This window comes from Schistocerca piceifrons, chromosome X, assembly GCF_021461385.2.
Source record: "Schistocerca piceifrons isolate TAMUIC-IGC-003096 chromosome X, iqSchPice1.1, whole genome shotgun sequence".
NCBI lineage: Eukaryota > Metazoa > Arthropoda > Insecta > Orthoptera > Acrididae > Schistocerca > Schistocerca piceifrons.
The window spans coordinates 499,375,071-499,397,755 of record NC_060149.1 but is presented as its reverse complement, the minus strand read 5'-3'; the positions used below and the strand labels follow the sequence as shown (position 1 = coordinate 499,397,755).

Sequence of the window (22,685 nt, the reverse complement as noted above, 5' to 3'; positions counted from 1 at the left end):
CTCGGCTTGTTATGCTGGCGCATCATCGTAATCAATCAGCTGTTCTTCCTAGTCATATACGATTGACATGCCACAGTAGAGTGTGCAGGCGTAAAGTTAAGAGTTCAAGCTAGACATTTGGGCTTTTCGTTAGGTAGCTGCTGCTAAAACGACGTAGCAGCAGGTCAGAGTTCGGCCACTATTTCTATGTTGATCCCTCCCGTGGCTGGCTACGCTCTGCGGCGCTGTCATTCGACTCCTCTCGAGACGAATTTCCGGACACCCTCGCCTAGTATGTATTTAAATGCCTCTTGTCCTAACAGCTACTCCACTGGAAACGGTTTCGAGAAGCACCATATTCTTTAATCTGAGTACATGAAACGTATTTGCAGTTGTGTATACGGACACAGATCAGCTGTGTAATGGATTGGTGACAGTGAAAATTTGTGCTGGAACGGGACTCGAATCCGGATTTCTCACTTATCACGAGAGGTTGGCCTCATCATTAGTCTATCCGAGCACGCCCCACGGTCAGAACCAGACTTCCATATGTCGTCAACCATGTGTCTACAACCTGTACCCCTACTCTCATTACGTATATTCCCGTGCAGGCGTGACATTTTATTTGAATGTCGCTTGCCCTGTGTCGGCCGATAAACAACGAAATTGCATTTCCCGTGCTATTTCGAATTACGATACAATATTCCTCGCCTGTAGGGGAATGTACGTAATAGGTGTACGAGTACAGGTTGCTGACACGTAGTTGGCAACGTATGGAAGTTGGTGTCTCGCCGTTAATCGTGCTCCGATAGTCTAATGATTAGGCGACCGCTTGCGATAAACGGGAAATCTGGGTTCGAGTCCCGGCGCGGCAGGAATTTTCATTGTCATCATTCCGTTATATAGCTGATGGTAGTCCATATTCGCAATTGCTAATACATATCTTGCATTTCACAACGGCTGTAGTCAGCGTAGTACCTTTTCCTTTGGACATGCATGCATCTCCAAAGGAACATTTCATCGTAATTAGGAATAACAAAAGCACTGAAATGCAATATTTAAGTTTAGTGGTGACATCACTTCAAGGTCTGACAGTCTTGCAGATTTACGTTTAATGTTCAAATTTGTGTGAAATCTTATGGGACTTAATTGCTAAGGTCATCAGTCCCTAAACTTACACACTACTTAACCTAAATTATCCTAAGGATAAACACACACACCCATGCCCGAGGCAGGACTCTAACCTCCGCCAGGACCAGCCGCACAGTCCATGACTGCAGCGCCTTAGACTGCTCGGCTAATCCCGCGCGGCTACGTTTAATAGAGCGATGATTTACATCTACAATATGTTCATTTAGAAGCCACAAGTAAATTAAAAGAATATTCTACTACTATGGAATGCTGGTGATTCACATGTTGGTAAAATCGACACCCTTTGAAGAAAGAGGTGGAAGGCCAAAATTAAATGTGGTACGGGTTAACGGAGTAGTAATAATGAAACTTACTTTTGATTCATTCACCGAAGTGGCGTGCTGCCACGTCAAGTTTCACACATGGCTTCGTCCGGAATTCACGCACTATTAACGGTCCGGTCACACCAATTCTGTAATTTTATCTGATTAACAACCGAACACTGAGGTTTGCCCAAAACTATAGGGTTGCTTTCAGTTAAACATTCGTTACAATAGCCAGTGTAGACGGAAAAATATTTACCGTTAGGGTGTCAAGATTTATAGAAATAATGTTCAGTCTATGCGCTGCAGGATTTGCGTTCGTACCAGTGTTAATGCCATGTCTTGCCGTTAGGACCAGTGCTGGTACGGCGACGAAGAGCTAAAACACAAACATCAGTGTGTATTACAGTTGTAAACATTCAACATGAGTCTGGACGCACTGAGGAGGGCTTCACTGTTGAAGCTACTTCACCAAAACAACAGCAGTAATGCTGCTGCTCTTCTCGAGTATCGACGCATTACGGAGAGATCCTCTTTCCCCATCGGAACTGAAGAACGTGGTTCGGAAGTTAGAATTAACCGGCGATTTGGAAATTTGCTCCCGGTAGAGGCCAATGACCAACTGCTATACCAATTGTTGAAGCAGTTACTGCTGCAATGACTGATAATGCTGCACGCAATCTGCGATCTTCAAGCTGTGCACGAGTTGTCACGACAGCTGAACATTCCGTGGTCCACTATTGGGAAAGTGCTGCGAATAATAGTGAAACGGTATCTCGTGTGGGGTTCCAGGCTGTCGCGGGTACTGATGGTCGTCACTTTGAGCAGTATTTGTAACATCGTACGTAAACATTATATGCAATTAACAAATCCTACCCTCTCACGTAGAAATTAAAATGTGTTTCGTTCAATGGCTTATTCCTTATTTATCTTCCGCAAGCCCTTGAGAATGTTTCCAAAAAGCTTCATTGTCCTAGGTTCACTCGATTTTCATGGGGGCCCTCACCAGTAGGAAACAACCCTGTATATTTACCGCCTATGCCCGAACTGTTGTATTTCCTGATGAAAGCTGGTTCTGGTTTGGTGCCAGTGATGGCCGTGTGTTGGTTTGAAGGAGGCCAGTTGAGGGCCTGCAACCAACATGTATGTGTGCTAGACACACCTGGAGTTATGGACTGGGATGCTGTTTGGTATCACAGAGGGAGCACTCTCGTGGTTATCCCAGGCTCCCAGACTGTAAATACGTACGTCAGTCTGGTGATTCGTCCTGTTGTGCTGCCATTCATGAACAGCACACGAGGGGGTGTTTTCCAACAGTATAACGCTCGCTCACATAACGCTGTTGTAACCCAATGTGCTCTACAGAATGTGGCTGCTCGATCACCAGATACGTCATCAGTCGAACACATATGGGACACCATCGGACGACAGCTCCAGTGTCATCCCCAAACAGCTTTAACCGCCCCTGTGTTGACCGACCGAGTGCCACATACAGGGAACCCCATCCCACAAACAGACATGCTGCATCTGTAGAACACAATGCACGCACGTTTGCATGCTTGCATTCAACATTCTGGCGGTTATACCATTTATTGATGTATCAGCATTTCACATTTTCTGTGTTGTATCTCGCGTTTACAGTAATGTGTAATCCTGCAATGTTAATCACTTAAATATGCCACCGAGACTAATGTATTTCCAAAAATTCGTTGGTATATATTAATTATATTTTGGTGTTGGGCTTTTTGTAAAATGGCTGTAAGCACTGTGGGACTTGACATCTGAGGTCATCAGTCCCCTGGACTTAGAACTACTTAAACGTAATGAACCTAAGGACATCACACACATACATGCCCAAGGCAGGATTCGAACCTGCGACCGTAGCAGTCGCGCGGCGCCAGACTGAAGCGCCTAGAGCCACTCGACCACAGTAGCCGGCGTTGAGCTTTCTTTTCGTCAGTTCATTTACGAGTCTTATAGTGACGTCGCACAGAACTATTGCTTGTCATATATTAGTTCTGCCCACATTTGAAGCATACTTACTGTTACTCACAGTTAAGTTTACGCAGCAACCATTTTTTGAACATTGCAGTGTGCTAGTTGTCAAACGTGTGTCTTTGGCTATGGGTCAGTCGAAATTACATTAATACCAATGATCGCCGGCCATGGTGGCCGAGCGGTTCTAGGCGCTTCAGTCCGGAACCGCGCGGCTGCTACGGTCGCAAGTTCGAATCCTGCCTCGGGCATGGATGTGTGTGATGTCCTTAGGTTAGTTAGGTTTATGTAGTTCTAAGTTCTAGGGGACTTATGACCTCATCTGTTGAGTCCCATAGTGCTCAGAGCCATTTGAACCATTTTGAACCAATGATCACACCTTGACTGTCCTGTAATTACTATACAAGACTTATAGCAATCTCGCATTTAGCAATAACATTGCACGATTTATTTTGCTCAGACATTGTAATTAGGCTTCATTCAACCTGGGGATGTTACCTGGAGGTAACTGGAGTCATCCATGCAAGTTTCAAGAGCATGATTGTTGGGAGAGGAGAGTGGAGGATGGCAAGCTTGTTTCTGATTGGTCTAGAGAGAAAGGGGAGGGAGTGCCATTTGCGCCACCGTAATTGTCGCTCGCATCGGAGGCGTTCATTTCAACTGAAGGCATTGAAATATCACTGAAACTACACATCGCATCAAAGAAGGTTAGAATTCTAATTTGTCTGTCTCTGAGGAGGACACCCAACGATACCAGAGTCGACATCCCACCCTACACAGTGCGCGGGTGGCGAGGGCAACTTTGAAATCCTTAGTGGGAACCCATGTTTTTTATTGCAGATTACGATTCTACAACAAACTCTAAATACTTTTTGTCCGAAATATTTTCTTTGTTTCGCCATAGATGGCGCTGTAATTGGAGGAATAGAAATGAGTACACAATCGTAATTCATGACATGCTACCCAATGGCTCTTGAACATCCAGTGGCACGTATGACCCCACTTCCATGCTGCGAGGGTAGGACGGGCCAGTCTTTCATAACTGCTAATTGTAACCCCATACGCAAAGTTGTGTTCCTCCGATATATCGAACGGGGGACTACTCGACTTGCCACTGTGGCCGTGGTTCGAGGCGAACTCTACTCTACTTTTCCAATTAGAGTATGTGTTCAATACACTTAGCTATCCGCTTTTCAAATGACATACGACAACAGTACCATATCTGTGAGAATGTCAGCACAGATGTTTCTGATGTGGTCGACCATGTCTTCACGACCGGTTGGCACTTGCTAGTATACTTTATCTTTTAAATATCTCGAGCCATCTCTGCCGTACCACTGACCAGTGTAAACATGGCCTAATAACTCCTGTGCGTCAATTGCGTAATGCGCGAGGCAACTGTAATGCTGAAATCACATACGTTGTCTAATGCCCAGTAACAGTACTTCCTATCCCAAAAACGTTTGATATTGGCGTCGATTCAACGTGCCGTCGATAAAATATGGACGGACCAATGCGTTTGTTCCCCTCGATGCCACATGTAAGGTAACGGGCTAGTTGTGGCGCCCTGAAAATATTCTAAGTTCAGAGTTCGTGGGCACCACTCGTGCCGCTCGGCAAACAGTGGCTCGTTAGCAGCCGCGTGATGCCGCACAACGACCAGATCACGCGGTCCAAGGAATGTGTGGCTGGGAATTCTATGGTGACGCTGTGTCGATGAAGGAGACATGCCGAGAGTGCCAGACATGGCGTACTTTGTGAAACATTAATGGCAGACATTTCACAGTTCATATAGAAATTAATAGCAGCCAGAGGAATCATGATACCTCAAAAAGAAACATGTACATTACCATTATTTGCACGAATATTCTGATGGTGTAATCAGATTTTCTATATCTTTATTAGTTTAAAGTTTAGTATCTGACAATAAATTATACAAGTAACACCAAGCAACAAATTTCCAAAATCTAAATGGTTCGTCCGATTTTGTCGATCGGCGTGTCTTTAGAAGGCTATTAGTGTAAACCTAAATTGGTATAAATTACAGGCATGTAACTTGAATAGTACACGAGTTATAGGAGGTCAAAGTGGCCAATTACTATCGATCGCGTCAGGACATAAGTACTCCACAGTTACACGAAAAAATGGTAGCAGCATGCTTATAAATATATTTAGTCATCTATGTCTTTGTTTATATCCGATATATACTATTCATGAAGAAATTGGTCAACTGTTTATTGTGTTTTAGGAAGGACAGAGACATTAGGCTACTGGCATACTTCTGCTCTATTCCTTTGATATATGTTTATTTAATTTGTTTATGTATTTAATAATGTGTGTTAGAGCGTGTTTATAGTCCAGCCGTAGGAATATTTATTTAATTTCAAGTTATTTAAATGTAAATCCAGTATTTCGAATGTGTTTCATTACGTTTGTGGGTCTGCATTGGCTTGGAGACAGGGCGGGAGCGCTCTAGGCAATCACAGTGATCGTTCCAAAAAGTGGAGAGACTGTATGGAAGTGGGGGACGGTACGGGAGAGGACATGGGAGAGTCCTTGGCAGTACGGCGCGACGGTCGCACGGTCGCGGGGAAGACTTGGAGAGTGGAGCAGTTTGCGCGTGGTCGCGGGAGAGCTATGTTGTTGTTCATAACTAATTACGTGAAGTAGGAATCTATTGTTTCCCTGTTATTCAACTTATATTTTATTTAGTTGCTGGACCATCGACACCAATACGTGTAAAAAAGGGCAGTCTTAAAGGTACTTCTGCTATCGCACTCCTCATTTAAAGTCGTTAAAATAGTACCTGCAGGATTTATTTAATTGCAGTCTTTCATTTATAAATGTCTATATTACGTTCATAATTCGCAATTGCCGAGTGATAGGAACCTTCGACCATTCGATTCATGTGTGTATTCATCTTGTTTACTGTAGACTCAGCAGTATTTGGCTTGTAATGAAGCAACTACGTATCCCAGCTCCTAGACAACGAAACCAGCCAAAACTTTTAATATTTCATCTCTGAGTCTGTGGGTATGTAGTTGAGGGACATCACACCTCATTTCATTATTTTATTTTTAAAGACCACACACACTAAATGTTAACCGATCAAGGTTGTTGATGGTCAGCTTGCCGTAACCAATGGGGATCGTCTACACTCCAGTAATGTAATGCCGGTTAACGCTACCAAGGGTTTGTGAATTTACACTCATCGAAAAATAATACCTCGGCAAGGAACGTGGGAGTCGTTTGCTGACGCGCCTATTCACATAACACTACACAGTTATGGAAATCGGCGCCATGAAGTTCTCGATGCAATGACACGTAGTATGGATATTACTTATGACGATGCAGTATTGTGACAATACTACCTACGGACATACAGGAATCGTGGTGTAATTGGCGGGCTATTATCCATGGGTTGTGGTGCACTACCGCTAGTGTAGCTATTTCATTAGCACCTCCTGTAACACGTGGCTTCGTTTCCTTTTTCCGGTCTGTGCATTGCAATCAGACATAAAGGCGTCCACAGCCTTGTAAAAGAACGAATGACAGCGAGCTTTCTCTGGAAAACGCTTCTCATGCAAGGCAACAGCAGCCTCAACATTTCTCCTATGTTCTTCGTAAATAAGGATCATATCAGTCTTACCTTGTGAGGTTGCAATATTCATCATCCACTTGCACGTCTGTTATCCGAATTGTAGGTAGGTGAGCAGACAATAAACAATGCTCAAGTATTGAATGTTTAGAGCCGCCATCTGTACTACGTGTGCTTTATAGGTGAGCAACGGTCACAGTGTACTGACTGTTATTATACATCGTAGTTCGCTACACGGCCACGGTGGCGCTTCGAGTAGTCCCCTGTCCGAAATGGAATACAGCGTTGCGATTTTGATTTCCGATTAGAAGTTATGAAATACTGGCCTGTCCTAACCCCGCAGAATGGAGGTGGTGTCCCACGGGCCATGGGATATTCAAGGGCCATTGCAGAGTATGTCGTAAATTACGATTGTGTATCCATTTCTACTCCTCCGATCACAGCGTCATCTGTTGCGAAACGAAGAAAATACTTCGGGCAAAAGGTATGTAGACTTTGCCGAAGAATCGTAATCTGCAATAAAAAGCTGGGGTTACCACTGAAGATTTCAAAATTGCCCCCGCCAAGCAGGCACGGGGTGGGGTGGGATCGAATTTGGTATTGTTGGACGTCCCCTTCCAACACAAGCAGATTGGAATTATAACGTTTCTGGATCTGATGCGTATTTTTCGAGATATTTCAATGTCTTCTGTGAAAATGAACATCCTGTATTGTTTAAGTAGTGTCCATTTCTCTACCATGCCTAGGAAACGGTATGGCGTAGTCTTAGGCAGACTTGTGGTTCTCTCTAGTTTACGACCTGGCGGCTGGGATCACATGATGAATACCGTACCCTATCGTCGATATCGAACAAGTACAGGGGAGAAGTTCATCGTAATGTAGGTGTGTGTTTATAGCAGTATTTTGATATTTCTACCGGTGTGTTGGGATCCGTTTGCCATTATTAGTGCAGACGAGAGATCCCTTGGCCGGAACTGATATAGCAGCAGGGGCATCCAACTGGCCCAGTTCGAGGACTTAACTGATAAACCACTTGTCCCTCCGACGTATGTTGCAGCTCGCAGCAAATTCTTGCTTTCCTTTCCACGCTTGTGGTGTGTTGGGCGTCTTCGTTCTGGACTGTATTCTCGTTGTCCTCTACGCAGTTTCTTCGGCGCTACCTAAACAGTAAGCAGATGCGGCCGTCGCGTGGTGACGCTGCGCGGCAGTTTGCGGCACAGTCTGTGTACCTTGCTGTTGCGGGACTGACCAACACGTTCTTAGAAGGTGCAGGTGGTCACTTTCAAACGGTCTCGAAACCGAGGAACTTCTGCCATGTCATAAAGTGGTGTGACAGGAAAATCATATGGCAGTTGCAGAGCCAGCCGAATGGCACGACTCTGCACGGTCTGAAGCGTCTTCATGTGTGTGTCGGCAGCGAATACCTAATGACGAAAGCGTACCCAAGGATAGGACAGAGCAGAGCCTTGTACAGCGTAACGCCCAGCCGCGAGGGAATCCTCGAGTTCGAAATCAGTAAGGGGTAGAGTTTGGTGAGTCTGGTCCTGGGTTTTTTCTTCACCACCTGGACGTGTGGGCGCCACGTAAGGCGGCGGTCGATGGTGACGCCAAGATATTGTGCCGTAAGACGCCATGGGACGGCACTTCCACCGACGAGAATCCGTGACACGCGTGCAGGGATGATGCGCCTGGCCACCAACAGGAACGGCGTTTTTGCGCCGTTGAATTGGAGACAGCATTGACGCCCCGTGCTGCAAGTGTGTCGACAGCGAGTTGCAATCTACGGCGCAGTACATGGGCGTTCAGACTTCTGCTGTAGAGCATCGTATCGTCTACGTAAAGAATGAGCTGTACGAGATCGATCTTCGGTGTGTCTGAGGTGTACGAGTGCAGAGCCCTGCGGCATGCCTGCAGTAATTAGACGAACGGTGGACAAGATATTTGCAGCTCCCACGTCAAATGTCCATCCCTCGACGTAGACACTGATGAGGCGAACGTGTGACGCTGGTATCCCAAGTTGAAAAAGTTTGAACAAGAGCCCACGATGTCACAAGCCTTCGTTTTCATTTTCCACTAGTATGTGTGATTTGATTAATCGATTCCCAGCAGACAAACTACGAGAAAAGATTAGACGTTAGTAGGAACGAGACATTGTTGAGTATTAGAAGTATATGTGCATTTTTAAAGAATGTGAGAAAATCTGTATACTAAGCAATAGGATGCTAACAGTAACAACTAAAGCTCAGCAGTAATGGACAGCACGGGACATACTGAATGAACAAAAAGGAGCAAATAATGCTGACATCTGGAACATTGTGCAACATAGGAGATACACACATTACGCAAACGTAAAAACTGTTCGAACTAGATGATATTGAAAAGAACGTACATCTACATTTACATGGCTACTCTGCAATTCACACTTAAGTGCCTGGCAGAGGGTTCATCGAACCATTTTCATACTACTTCTCTACCATTCCACTCTCGAATGGCGCGCCGCGTGGGATTAGCCGAGCGGTCTAAGCCGCTGCAGTCATGGACTGTGCGGCTGATCCCGGCGGAGGTTCGAGTCCTCCCTCGGGCATGAGTGTGTGTTTTGTCCTTAGTATAATTTAGGTTAAGTAGTGTGTAAGCTTAGGGACTGATGACCGTAGCAGTTAAGTCCCATAAGATTTCACACAATTGAATTGAATCGAACGGCGCGTGGGGAAAAGGAACACCTAAATCTTTTCGTTCGAGCTCTGATTTCTATTTTATTCTGATGATCGTTTCTCCCTACGTAGTTGGGTGTCAACAAAATATTTTCGCATTCGGAAGAGAAAGTTGGTGACTGAAATTTCGTAAATAGATCTCGCCGCAAAGAAAACCGCCTTTGCTTCAGTGATTGCCACCCCAACTCGCGTATCATGGCAGTGACACCCTCACCCCTATTGCGCGATAACACGAAACGAGCCATTCCTTGCACTTTTTCGATGTCCTCCGTTAATCCTACCTGGTAAGGATCCCATACCGCGCAGCAATATTACAGCAGAGGACGGACAAGTGTAATGTAAGCTGTCTCTTTAGTGGGTTTGTAGCATCTTTAAAGTGTTCTGCCAACAAAGCGCAGTCTTTGTTTCGCCTTTCCCACAATATTATCTATGTGGTCTTTCCAATTTAAGTTGCTCGTAATTGTAACTCCTAGGTATTTAGTCGAATTGACAGCCCTTAGATTTGTGCGATTTATCGTATACCCAAAATTTATCGGATTTCTTTCAGTACCCATGTGGATGACCTCGCACTTTTCTTCGTTTAGTGCTAATAACCACTTTTCGCACCATACAGCAATTCTCTCTAGATCACTTTGTAATTGGAATTGATAGTCTGATGATTCTACTAGACGGTAAATTACAGCGTCATCTACAAACAATCTAAGGGGGCTGCTCAGATTATTATCTAGATCATTTATATAAATCAGGAACAGCAGAGGGCCTATGACACTACCTTGCGGAACGCCAGATATCACTTCTGTTCTACTCGAAGATTTACCATCTGTCACTAAGAACTGTGACCTCTCTGAGAGGAAATCACGAATCCAGTCACACAACTGAGACAATACTGCATATGCAAGCATTTTGATTAATAGTCGCTTGTGAGGAACTGTATCAAAAGCCTTCTGGAAATCTAGGAATATGGAATAGATCTGAAATCCCTTGTCGACAGCACTCATTACTTCATGGGAATAAAGAGCTAGCTGTGTTGCACAAGAACGATATTTTCTGGATCCGTGTTGGTTATGTATCAGTAAGTCATTTTCTTCAAGGTGATCCATAATGTTCGACTACAATATATACTCCAAAATCCTACTGAAAATTGAGATCAGTGATATGAGTCTGTAATTTAATGGGTTACTCCTATTTCCTTTCTTGAATATTGGTGTGACCTGTGCTACTTTCCAGTCTTTAGGAACAAACCTTTCGTCAATTGAGCTGTTGTATGTGATTGTTAAGAAAGGTGCTAATGTGTCTGCATACTCTGAGAGGAATCTGATTGGTATACCATCTGGACCGGAAGACTTGCCTTTCTTAAGTGATTTGAGTTGTTTCACAACACCTAAGATATCTGCTTTTATGTCACTCATGCTAACAGCTGGTCTGGTTACGAATTCTGGAATATTTACTTCGTTTTCTTTCGTGAAGGAATTACGGAAAACTATATTTAGTAACTCCACTTTAGTGACACCATCATCGGTAACACTTCCATTGCTATCGCGCAGTGACGCTATTGACTGTTTTATGCCTCTGGTGTACTTTTCATACGACCGGAATCTCTTTGGGTTTCCTACCATATTTTGAGACAATATTTCATTGTGGAAACTATTAAAAGCATTTCGCATTGACGTCCGCACTAAATTTCGAGCTTCCGTGAAACTTAGCCAGTCTTCGGGATTTTGCGTTCTTCTGAATTTTGCATGCTTTTTTCGTTGCTTCTGCAACAGTGTTCTGACGTGTTTTGGGTAGCATGATGGATCAGCCCCGTCTCTTATTAACTTAAGCGATATGAATCTATCTACTACTGTCAATACTGTATCTTTGAATTTGAGCCATATCTGGTCTACACTTACATAATTAGCTTGGAAGGAATGGACTCTTAGGAAGGCATCAAGCGAATTTTTATCTGCTGTTTTAAATATATATATTTTGCGTTTTTTTTAGTGGTTTTGGTTCATATGGTTTTGTGCCTCGCTACAATGACCTTGTGTTCACTAATCCCTGTATACGTCATGACGCTCTTTATTAGATCAGGATTATTGGTGGCTAAGAGGTCAAACGTGTTTTCGCAACCATTTACAATTCGTGTGGGTTCAGGAACTAATTGCTTAAAGTAATTCTCAGAGAAAGCATTTAGTACAATTTCGGAAGACGTCTTCTGTCTTCTACCGGATTTGAAGGTGTATTTTCGCCAACAAATCGAGGGTAGATTGAATCTCCACCAACTATAACTGTATGACTGAGGTACTTATTTGTAATGAGATTCAAGTTTTCTTTGAAGCGTTCTTTGAAGCGTTCAGCTATTACATCATCTGAGTCGGGGGTCGGTAGAAGGAGCCAATTATTATTTTGGTATGACTGTTGAGTATAACCTCTACCCAATAGTAATTCGCAGGAACTATCTATTTCAACTTCACTACCCAGCCTCCAATCCCTACATCGTTATAAAAATTTAGGCATTTTACCGGACGATGCAACGGAACCCGAGGCATGTCAAACAAGAACTGTAGTAGGTAAAGACTATAAGTGAGATATACAATTTTCACTCTTTACGAAAGGTGTTGCCGCAAATGAAAACCATTATCCGCGACGATAACCGCAGATATGACGAGTATGAAAGGTAATTTAGTACGAAAACATACGTGACATCATTCTACATTTCATGATATACACGAATAACCGACTGATTTGTAGACGGTGGTGAACATGAACCAAGATCTTTGAAATTTAATCTCAAGAATGAAAAACATAGCATGGAAGCTAAATGTGGTGGAGGGGGTCGAAGGGAGAAGTATTTATAGTGAGAAACCAGCTGTTGGGAAAAAAGAACAGTAACACAATTATATAAAAGCTATAATTTGCTGCTTGACAATCACTAGGTCCGATAAAATGACATCCTTAACTCAGCCACATTCTGTTCTCGCACGGAGAGACGGCCACTGAAAACATTTAGTACTGCAGTCTGTAAACTGCGTGATCGAAATACCTGAAGAACTTCTCTTTCGTTGTTGATGCAATGTGATGGATATAGTTTGGTAAAGAGTAGATGAAGCATTACCTCGGAAACTGTGGATAACTGCTTAAAGAATACCGACATAGTTCCAAAATAATTCCAAAACCCGCGTAACAATCGATACCGCAACCAAGACGGCGTTTGTGAGTGTATCAACGTTGTGTCATCTACAGTGCTGTTACTTACATCATGTGTATCGCTCTCGAACAATGGTATGGAATCGTTATATTCCACAATCAGGTCTTCGTCAGATCCCTGCGCTAACACATCAGCACTGCCTGCATTTTCACCTGAAAGGAGAAACAGAGACAATGTTCCAATAAAGAAACATTCTGCAAGTTCAGTCCGTTCTTTACATAAGCTGTAATCTATAAACTAACGCACATCTGACTTGGAGCTACTAGTATGGATTGGACTATTAAAAGATAAGATCTGTGAAGTTGGTTTGCGATTTTTGATAGGTGCTTTGGTTGTACACATATTGGAACAAAAGGGATAGGATTCGTTGCATGTTTTACAGGTGGGAAGAGATTTCAGATTAGAACAGTCTTTGTGAAGTTGTCAGTGTGGACAGGTGGGAAGGACAGAGGGTTCTTACATTTACTGGTGAAGTGATCACTATACAGTAGGCAATGAGGGCATCGGATGGATTAGGACTGGTGAATCCCAGTTCAGTTGCATACCGTTTGAGGCATTGGAAGGTTCCGTTATGGATTAAGTGGCCAGTGGTGTCTGTTGATTCGGTGAAAGGGCTAAATAAGCATGGCTGTGGTTCTTATGAGTGCAAAATGTTTAAATTTCAAGGTAGGGATTGGAATTTAATGTCCACACAACCTTTATACGGTGATTTCGGGGTCTGCCTAACTGACAACATCAATGAGGATCGGTGGGCAATGAGGCAAATGTGGTTTTGACCTGCAAGGGGACAGCAGGGTGAAGGTGGCATGGGTACAAATAGAAGACTTACTGGCGTAGATTGTTGATGGGATTGGAATCAGTGAATTTTATGATAACTGAGTTTCTCCTGGGAATTCTTTTGAAATAGAGTATTTAATTATAGATTTCTTGGAGGAGAGTCTTTGGGTTTAGGAATTTGGCTTCTGATATTGATAACAAAGCTTTATGTGTTTGAGAGATGTGGTTAAAAATATCGGTAGCTGGATTATTAATGGATGGTTGGGAGGGAGTATTCTGGGTGGGTGTTGTGACCATGTAATCTGTAACCACTTATCGTTTGAGATTTTTGGCCGTTTTGAAAAATGGGCGTGTGCGCTGTTACATTTCGGAGGCTTACTAGGGATATGGGATGGGGTTTGTTGGAAAGTGGAAGATAAGAGGTAAGTATCTATTCGAATGTTACCTGGAAACGGCAATGACGGCACTGCGGTGACGATGAGCTGTTCGTTTGGTACTGCAGCCAATGGTGCAGATGCTGGCGACAGTGGTGCTAATGGTGCTGTGTCTGGCAGAGCTGCTGGTGGCGCTGGCGGCTGTGTTGATATTGGCGGTAGTGGTGGTTCAGCTGATGTCTTGGGCTGTTCAGCTGCTGCTGCCGCCAATGGTGCCGATGCCGCCAATGCACAGTGGTCTGGATCTGAAAAAAGTGATAGTTACTGAATAAGTTGACTATTATAGAATCTTGTAGAGGAGGCTCTAGTGCATGTTACTCCAAAAGGAAAGTAGCGTATCTTTGATACTAGAGACGCTACATTAGCTCAAAGTTACTGTTCTCGGCACAGCGTTAACGAGAGGTAATGACTCATAAATATCACCCTTTTTGGAAGTGTGTGTAACTTTTAATGACTCATAAATACCACCCGTATTAGAAGTGTGTGTAACTTTTTACTGAGTTCAGTTTGATTGAGGGAATCAGTGTAGGTATGTAGAAAAATTTAGCGTGTATCATGTTTCCACTGACTTGCACTACAGCGTGTTAGAAATCCATGTCAAATAGGGGACTGCAAAAAGATCTTCCTTGTAAAACTAAAATTAGAAAAAAAGATATGTATTCGGCGTTATTCAGGAATTTCCTTCGTGACGCTTTTAACTTATATTGCTTTGTAGTAGAATGTGAAAGAAATTTCTGACCTTCTCTGTCTCTCTACTTGTGGCGTTAGAAATACACGACGCCGAGGCACACTGGGCAGTTGTTTTGATAGGATATGTCGACTGCTATGAACACTGTTGCGTTTTTTATCATTTCAATATACACTATGTGATCAAAAGTATCCGGGCACCCCAAAAAACATACGTTTTTCATATTAGGTGCATTGTGCTGCCACCTACTGCCAGGTACTCCATATCAGCGACCTCAGTAGTCATTATACATCGTAAGAGAGCAGAATGGGGCGCTCCGTGAAACTCACAGACTTCGACCGTGGTCACGTGATTGGGTTCACTTGTTCATACGTCTATAAGCGCGATTTCCACACTCCTAAACATCCCTAGGTCCACTGTTTCCGATATGATAGTGAAGTGGAAACGTGAAGGGACACAATAGCATACAGGCCGACAGTTGAAGAGACTGTCGTCAATTGAAGAGGGTTGTAATGGCAGATATCTATCCATACCATCACACAGGAATTCCAAACTGCATCAGGATCCAATGGAAGTACTGTGACAGTGAGGCGGGAGGTGATAAAACTTGGATTTCAAGGTCGAGCGGGGTCTCATAAGCCACACATCACCTCCGTAAATGCCAAACGACGTCTCGCTTCCTGTAGGGAGCGTAAAAATTTTACGATTGAACAGTGTAAAAACGTTGTGTGGAGTGACGAATCACGGTACACAATGTGGCGATTCGATGGCAAGGTATGGCGAATGCCCGATGAACGTTATCTGCCAAGCTGTGTTGTGCCATCAGCAAAATTCGGAGGCGATGGTGTTATGGTGTGGTCGTGTTTTTCAAAGTGTTCAAATGTGTGTGCATTCCTAAGGAACCAAACTACTGAGGTCATCGGTCCCTAAATTTACACAATACTTAAACTAACTTATGCTAAGAACAACACACACACCCATACACCCATGCCAGAGGGAGGACTCGAACCTCCGGGGGGGGGGGGGGGGGGGCAATCCGTGACATGGCGCCTCAAACCATAGAGGGGGGCTCGCAACCCTTGTTGTTTTACGTGGCAGTATCACAGCACAGGCCTACATTAACGTTTTAAGCCCCTTCTTGCTTCCCACTGTTGAAGAGCAATTCGGAGATGGCGATTGCATCTATCGACCTGTTCATAATGCACGGCCTGTGACGGAGTGGTTACACAACAATAACATCCCTGTAATGGACTGGCTTGCACAGAGTTCTGACCTGGATCCCACAGAACACCTTTGGGATGTTTTGTAATGCCGACTTCGTGCCAGGCCTCACCGACCGACATCGATGCCTGTCCTCAGTGCTGCACTCCGTGAAGAATAGGCTGCCATTCCCTAAGAAACGTTCCAGCACCTGATTGAACGTATGCCTGCGAGAATGGAAGCTATCATCAAGGCTAAGGGTGGGCCAACATCATATCGAATTCCAGCATTAGCGATGGAGGGCGCCACGAACTTGTAAGTCATTTTCAGACAGGTGTCCGGATACTTTACATAGTGTATATACACCAGATTCTTTATTTTAACTTGTTATTAAATCTTTATCATTTTTATAAAACATCTGCCAATTAGAATACAGCAGTAACTAGTACATCGACACCAGAATCCACGGAATAGAAGAAGCATGGTTGACCAAATATGGAGTTCAAGAAAGAAACAGATTGAAACAAAAGAAAACAAGCCACTGATTAACCTCTCTGGGGGACACCACCTTGACGAAGCACTGTCCGTGTGGGTGGAGAGGCTTGGTATCCGCTGGAAGCTGAGGGCTATGCCGAAGGTAGAGGACCTACTGCCGGAAAGGCCTCAGCCGATGGATCAGACTAAGAGTGTCCCACAACGTCCCATCTTCCCTATCTACTCCTAGTCCTACCTTATTCCCTGACCCAACCCAAGGTGTGATGCGATCCGTGCTGACGGGTGCGAGGCACATGGGAAGATGTGTCGCAAACAGAGCCTCAGGGATACCGGGCGACCTCCGTGAGTAATTAGCCTTACACCGTGTGGGGTATTCGTGGTGTGGACCTCCTAGATCCACAAATCTCGTGGGGCCAACATGGACACGACTACAGAAAAAGAAAAAGAAACCGATGGGCAAATTGAGACCTCAGATACCCAGACATTGGGGACTGAACCGATGGAAGGTATTTCCACTACTGAATCAGGGTCTAGACCTGAGCCTGAAGTGGGAACTGTAACCGAGAAGCAAGACCAGATTAAGATCAAAGGCTTGTCTGGGGCCCAAACGAGGAAGCTACCCAGGGAACAGAGGGAAAAGGAAGGAAAAGAATGGCCTCCTAAACAAAAGTGGAGGGAAGTAAAGGGACTAGAACCCAAGATCAGGAAAAAACTTTCTCAGGTTGAAGGGTACACGCAGACCCCCACAACGTCAAAGGCAGGTAGTAAGTGGATAAGGGAGGAATCAAAGACTCCCTCCTCCCTGGATAAGCGAGTCCAGAAAAAACCGAGGCAAGAAATAGGGAAACAGAACTATAGTACTGCAGTCTCGGCTTTTAGGATGGCAGTTATCCAGGAAGGTTACCCACTGGTGGCCATAACCTCGCAGCAGGAGGAACTAGTACAGATGGCTCTCTTTGAAAAGATTGGGGGGGGGGGGGGACGCTGGCCCAGGCCCCAACATCAGGAAGGTCTATCTAGATCGTGGTGCACTCATTTTTGTCTGTATGGCTCAAGGACAAGGTGCCCATCATATCACTGTGGGAAGATGCGAAGCTGCTAGTTAAGACCGCAGCAGAGCTTCTTAAGACCACAAAGATATCATTAAGGGTACCCAAGATCCTTAAGGAAGTCTCTCCCAAGACTCTGTTCTGGAAAATAGGGGCCCAGAACCTAAAAGTCCCGACAGAAAACTGGAGAGTGATTAACCAGAAGGTTGCTCCAGAAGGACGAACCCTGGTGGTAGGGGTTGGTGAGAAGTCCCTGAAGGCAATGCGGGAGCAGGACCTGTAACTGTTTTTAGGGTTCTCGTAGGTCACTGTCAGGGTTCTCAAAGATGGCAGTAAGACAGAGCCCGGAGGTGCTGCAGATTAATCTGCAGCACAGTAAAGGGGCCTCTGCTGCCCTGAGTCGCTGCCTGGGGAGACAAGAAGTGGACGTGGCCCTGATTCAAGAACCCTATTTATACAAAGGGGGTGTAACGGTCCTCGGAGGCACGGGAGGTAAGCTGATCTATGCTAGATCATGCATCTATGTTAGAAATGGCATTTCTTTCATGCCAATGATGGATTTCTGCTCTAGGGACTTAGTGACCATCAAAATGCAGCAATGTGAGGAAGGTATCACGAGGTAAATTATTTTGGTCTCAGCATACCTTCCTTACGAAGACAGTTCTCCCCCTCCCTTCGAGGTGAGGAGACTGGTAGAGACTTGCCAGCGTCAAGGTGATCAACTGCTGGTGTGGTCTGACGCCAATGCCCACAACCTAGTGTGGGGCAGCAAGGACACCAATAGTAGAGGTGAGTACCTTCTTGAATTCCTCTTAGCTAACAACCTAGAGGTCCTGAATAGGAGCAATGAACCTACATTCAGGAATAGCAGAAGGGAAGAAGTAATTAACATAACAGTTGGTTCCATGATGATGGGTAGCTATGTCAAACAATGGCATGTGGTTTTCGAGCCATCCTCATCGGACCACATGAACATTAAATTCAAGGTTCAAATGGGAATCAGACAGACCATGACTTATAGAAATCCCAGGAAAACAGACTGGGAGACATATAGGAGGGACCTTCACTTAGGCTTATCGGAAATTAAAACCGCAATAAGGAAGCTAGTAGAATTTGAGGAAGTAGCAGAGGCTGTTAGCTCTGCCATAGTGACCTCATATCAGGACAACTGCACAATCACCAGAAAGTGCAGAAATAGGTGTGTTCCTTGGTGGAATAACAAATTGGAAATGCAAAGAAAACAGGTATGGAGATTGTTTAATATTACGAGACGTAAAGTACAATGGGCCAAATATCGTGAGGCCCTTCTCAGTTACAATCTTGCAATAAGACAAGCAAAGGGGGCATAGTGGAAGGCATTCTGTGAGGAAGTGGAAGGCACGGCTGCACAAGCCAGACTTCACAAGATTCTCACTAGAGTACCAACTAATCCAGGAGGTACGTTGAGGAAGGAGGATGGGAAATATACAAAGACAGCACATGAGACGTTGGAATTGCTCCTCAAAACTCACTTTCCTCAATATGCTCTGCCGGATAACACACACCAGTATGTGACCCCAGAGAGACAACGGCTCTCAGGCACTCAAAGAGAGGACTGGGAATTGGCCAGGGAGTGTGTGAACTCCAACAAAATCCAGTGGGTGACGGGAACATTCCAACCATTCATGTCACCTGGCCCAGATCGAATTTTTCCAGCTCTCCTGCAACAGGCAGGAGGAAAGCTTATAGGAATCCTATGCAGGCTATTCAGGGTTAGCTTAGCAGTAGGAATCATCCCCAGTGTTTGGAGGGCAGTAAAGGTTGTCTTCATTCCAAAGCCAGGGAGAATTGATCATACCAAGGCCAAGGATATGAGACCAATCAGTCTGTCCACCTTCATTCTCAAAACATTGGAAAAACTGGTTAATGTATACATTGGGGAGGAGGCTAAGTAGGGTCCCTCTATACCTGAACCAACATGCATACCAACCAGGTAAATCATGTGAGAAAGCTCTCAACCAACTCTTAGGGATGGTGGAAAAAGCACTTCACTTCCAAGAAATAGCCCTCTGCATCTTCCTGGATATCAAGGGGCACTTTAGTAACACAACCTTCGATTCCATGGTAAGGGCAGCAGAGGTGCATGACCTGGGGATCACTGTATGTAGGTGGACCAGAGGCATGCTTAGTGGAAGGATGGTAGAGGCTACCATGATGAATGAAAAAATGGTAATTAAGACCACTAGAGGCTGCCCACAAGAACGAATATGCACAAGGAGGGTTGGACATTGTGCAAAAATAGTACATTAAACAGGATCTGAGAGTTAATCCTAAGACTACTGTTGTGGTGCCATTTACGAAGAGACATATTCAGCATGAAAGTTGGAAACTAAAGCTCTTCGATGAAACTCTACCTGTGAATGGGACAGTGAAATATCTAGGGGTAACCTTGGATCAGAAGCTAACTTGGATCCCTCATATTAGGAGTATCTGCTCCAAGGCAAAAAGCAGTTTAGTGAGTACTAGGAGGGCTTGTGGCAAAAACTGGGGCCTAAGCCCCAGGGTATGCACTGGATATACACCACAGTGGTTAGACCTAGGATTTCCTATGGGGCCTTAGTGTGGTGGAAGAAGGTAGAACAGCGGGTTGCTGCTAAATAGCTTGCTAAGGTGCAGAGATTGGCCTGCTTAGCCATAATGGGCGGAATTAGCAGCACACCAACCGCTGGAATGGAAGTCATGGTGGATATGCCTCCACTTCACCTTTGGGTTAAGATGGAGGCAGCAGGTGGGGCATACAGACTGACCAAAACTAGGTCTCATTCGGATATCCAGAATCACACACTAACATAGTGAGTGAGGTAAATATAGGTATGGCTGGGGAAATGCCCGCCGATTATACAGTATAATAACTCCCAACTGCCTCATCAAGCCTTACAACATAATAATTGGAAGTAGGGAGCAGGGGGAGAAAACAGTTCGACACCGTATGGGGGACATCATTTGGTTCACCGATCGGTCGAAAACAGATCAAGGCGTTGGGGCAGGGTTGTAAGGGGTTCAGCCAAGACTGAAGAGCAGCATCTCTCTAGGGAAACTGGCCTCTGTATTCCAAACCGAAATTACTGCAATCAGGGCATGTGTGGAGGAGAATATGAGTGGGTGCGACAATAACCGTAGCATCTACATCTATTCAGACAGCCAGGCAGCCATGAAATCATTGACAGCTCCTGCAACAAGATCTAAGGTTGTTGCAGATTGCCACACAGGGCTCTGGTGGAGCTAGGGGGAAGCAATAGGGTGTACCTAGTGTGAGTCACTGGCCACTCAGGGACCTGTGGCAATGAACAAGTCGACAGACTGGCTAGGATGGGGGCAACAACTCCATTTATTGGACCGGAACCTGCCTTGATAATCACCAAGGCTATGATCAAATTAGAACTACGGAACTGTCTTAGGAAACAGCACGTAGGATATTGGACCAAGGTCCACAAACAAAAACATGGTAAGGTTATGATGCCCAAGCCATATTTTAAAAGAAGCTCTGTGATCCTGGGATTGAACAGGAAACAGATCAAACTCATGACTGGGCTGATAACCGGCCATGGGAACTTCAAAAAACACCTACACAAAATGAGTATAATGGAATAGGACCCTAAATGTAGTATCTGCGATGAGGGTGAAGAAACTGCATCACACCTAATCTTTGACTGCATGGCATTGGAGAGTAAAAGATACAGAATCTTCGGGACAACTAAACCTGGAGAAATTGTGTCTAACAAAAAACTGGTAGAGGGACTCCTTGCACTATTTAACGGCACTGGTTGGCTTTACTAGATATACGGGGAGCAATACCGCGCAATAAACCTAGTTTCGGCGCGGGCAGTGGCGGGTCAGACCTAAGCTGTTTTAGCTCTCCTGTTAAAATCAATCAATCAATTAGTCAGCCACTGATTAATATAACAGGAATTGTCTCTGGCTAATCAAATGAGCCTTCGTTATTCCATTGCCTCGAAAATTGCCAGGATTGTCAGTGAAACCTTGACAGAGTCACCATTGCAGACTGGTAAATAAAAAGCAGCGTTAAAATATCAGCAACACACACAGTATTAAAACGTCTGCCGATGACGCATTTTCCGAAGTCGTCGACGGAAAGTTATCTAAATACCAGTACATGATTATTAGGAATTCAGTGAAAAAATACAATGCTCTTATCTAACCCAGTTCCGAAAAAATGGTAGAAGCTAAATTTGGTGTCACCTATCAGATATATACATAATCGAAACTCGTTCCAAAGTCAGAGTACAAATACGCTTAAATCATATCAGAAAGTATTTTATATGTTCAATGTCAGGTTGATTTTAAAATAGGATTTAGATAGTTCTTCGGCACATCGAATACAAACAAAAGTTACTAATGGAAGAGATTCGGACGTTAATGTTTTTATTACATCGTTGGTTCTATTGCAGCTAGCATCTAGGCAGTCTGTTACAAAAAAAGGAGTGATACGGAAAAATCGTAAGCCTTTGTCACTTCGTTTTCGTAGACCAAGGAGGCTACAATTTTTATATGGAAACACAGAGTCTACTTCAAATGGTTAAAAATATATTGACGATCATATTGTGTCACTAGTTCGTTTCAAATCATAAGTAATAATAATTCATTATCAAACAGTTTCCGCAGTGATCTTTTACATAATCCACCTCTGTGTAGCAACATCTAAACATTTTAATAATCTCGATTTTGTAAAAAATAAAGTGATACATGTTCCCAATATATGTTATGGATTATCAACCTTACATGCCTATATTCGTTGCTTTCAGTGTTTACTTCACCTTGGATATAAACTTGGGAGTAAAAACATTGGCAGCTGCGATCAACGGAAGACAAAAATCGTTTTGAGATTCGGGAAAAAGCACTTCACAAGGGGTTTCAAAGGCAGCTAGGTTCTTCTCGTTGATCGCTCAAAGGCTCGGTATAGGAACTCCAACGATAGCAACAATGCTCGTCATTTTTTCATTAATCATCAGTGTTTGCACAAATTCTGGGACCGGACGAAAATTTCATATATCAGCTTCGCGTTATCTTGCAGGTCATGCCATATGCCTATAACTTGAGCTTCGAAAAATTTAAAAA

At 44.2% G+C, this 22,685-nt stretch overlaps 1 protein-coding gene across 1 annotated transcript in view; it reads right to left on the bottom strand.

Moving 5' to 3' along the window:
* Positions 1–22,685, bottom strand: part of LOC124721372 (serine/threonine-protein kinase WNK2-like) — a 126,449-nt gene that overhangs the window by 6,398 nt on the left and 97,366 nt on the right. The window contains exons 3-4 of the mRNA XM_047246305.1: positions 14,150–14,383; positions 12,976–13,079 (exon numbers count right to left, since the gene is read on the bottom strand). Of these exons, the coding sequence (XP_047102261.1) occupies positions 12,976–13,079; positions 14,150–14,383 (338 nt within the window). The remainder of the gene's footprint in view (positions 1–12,975; positions 13,080–14,149; positions 14,384–22,685) is intronic.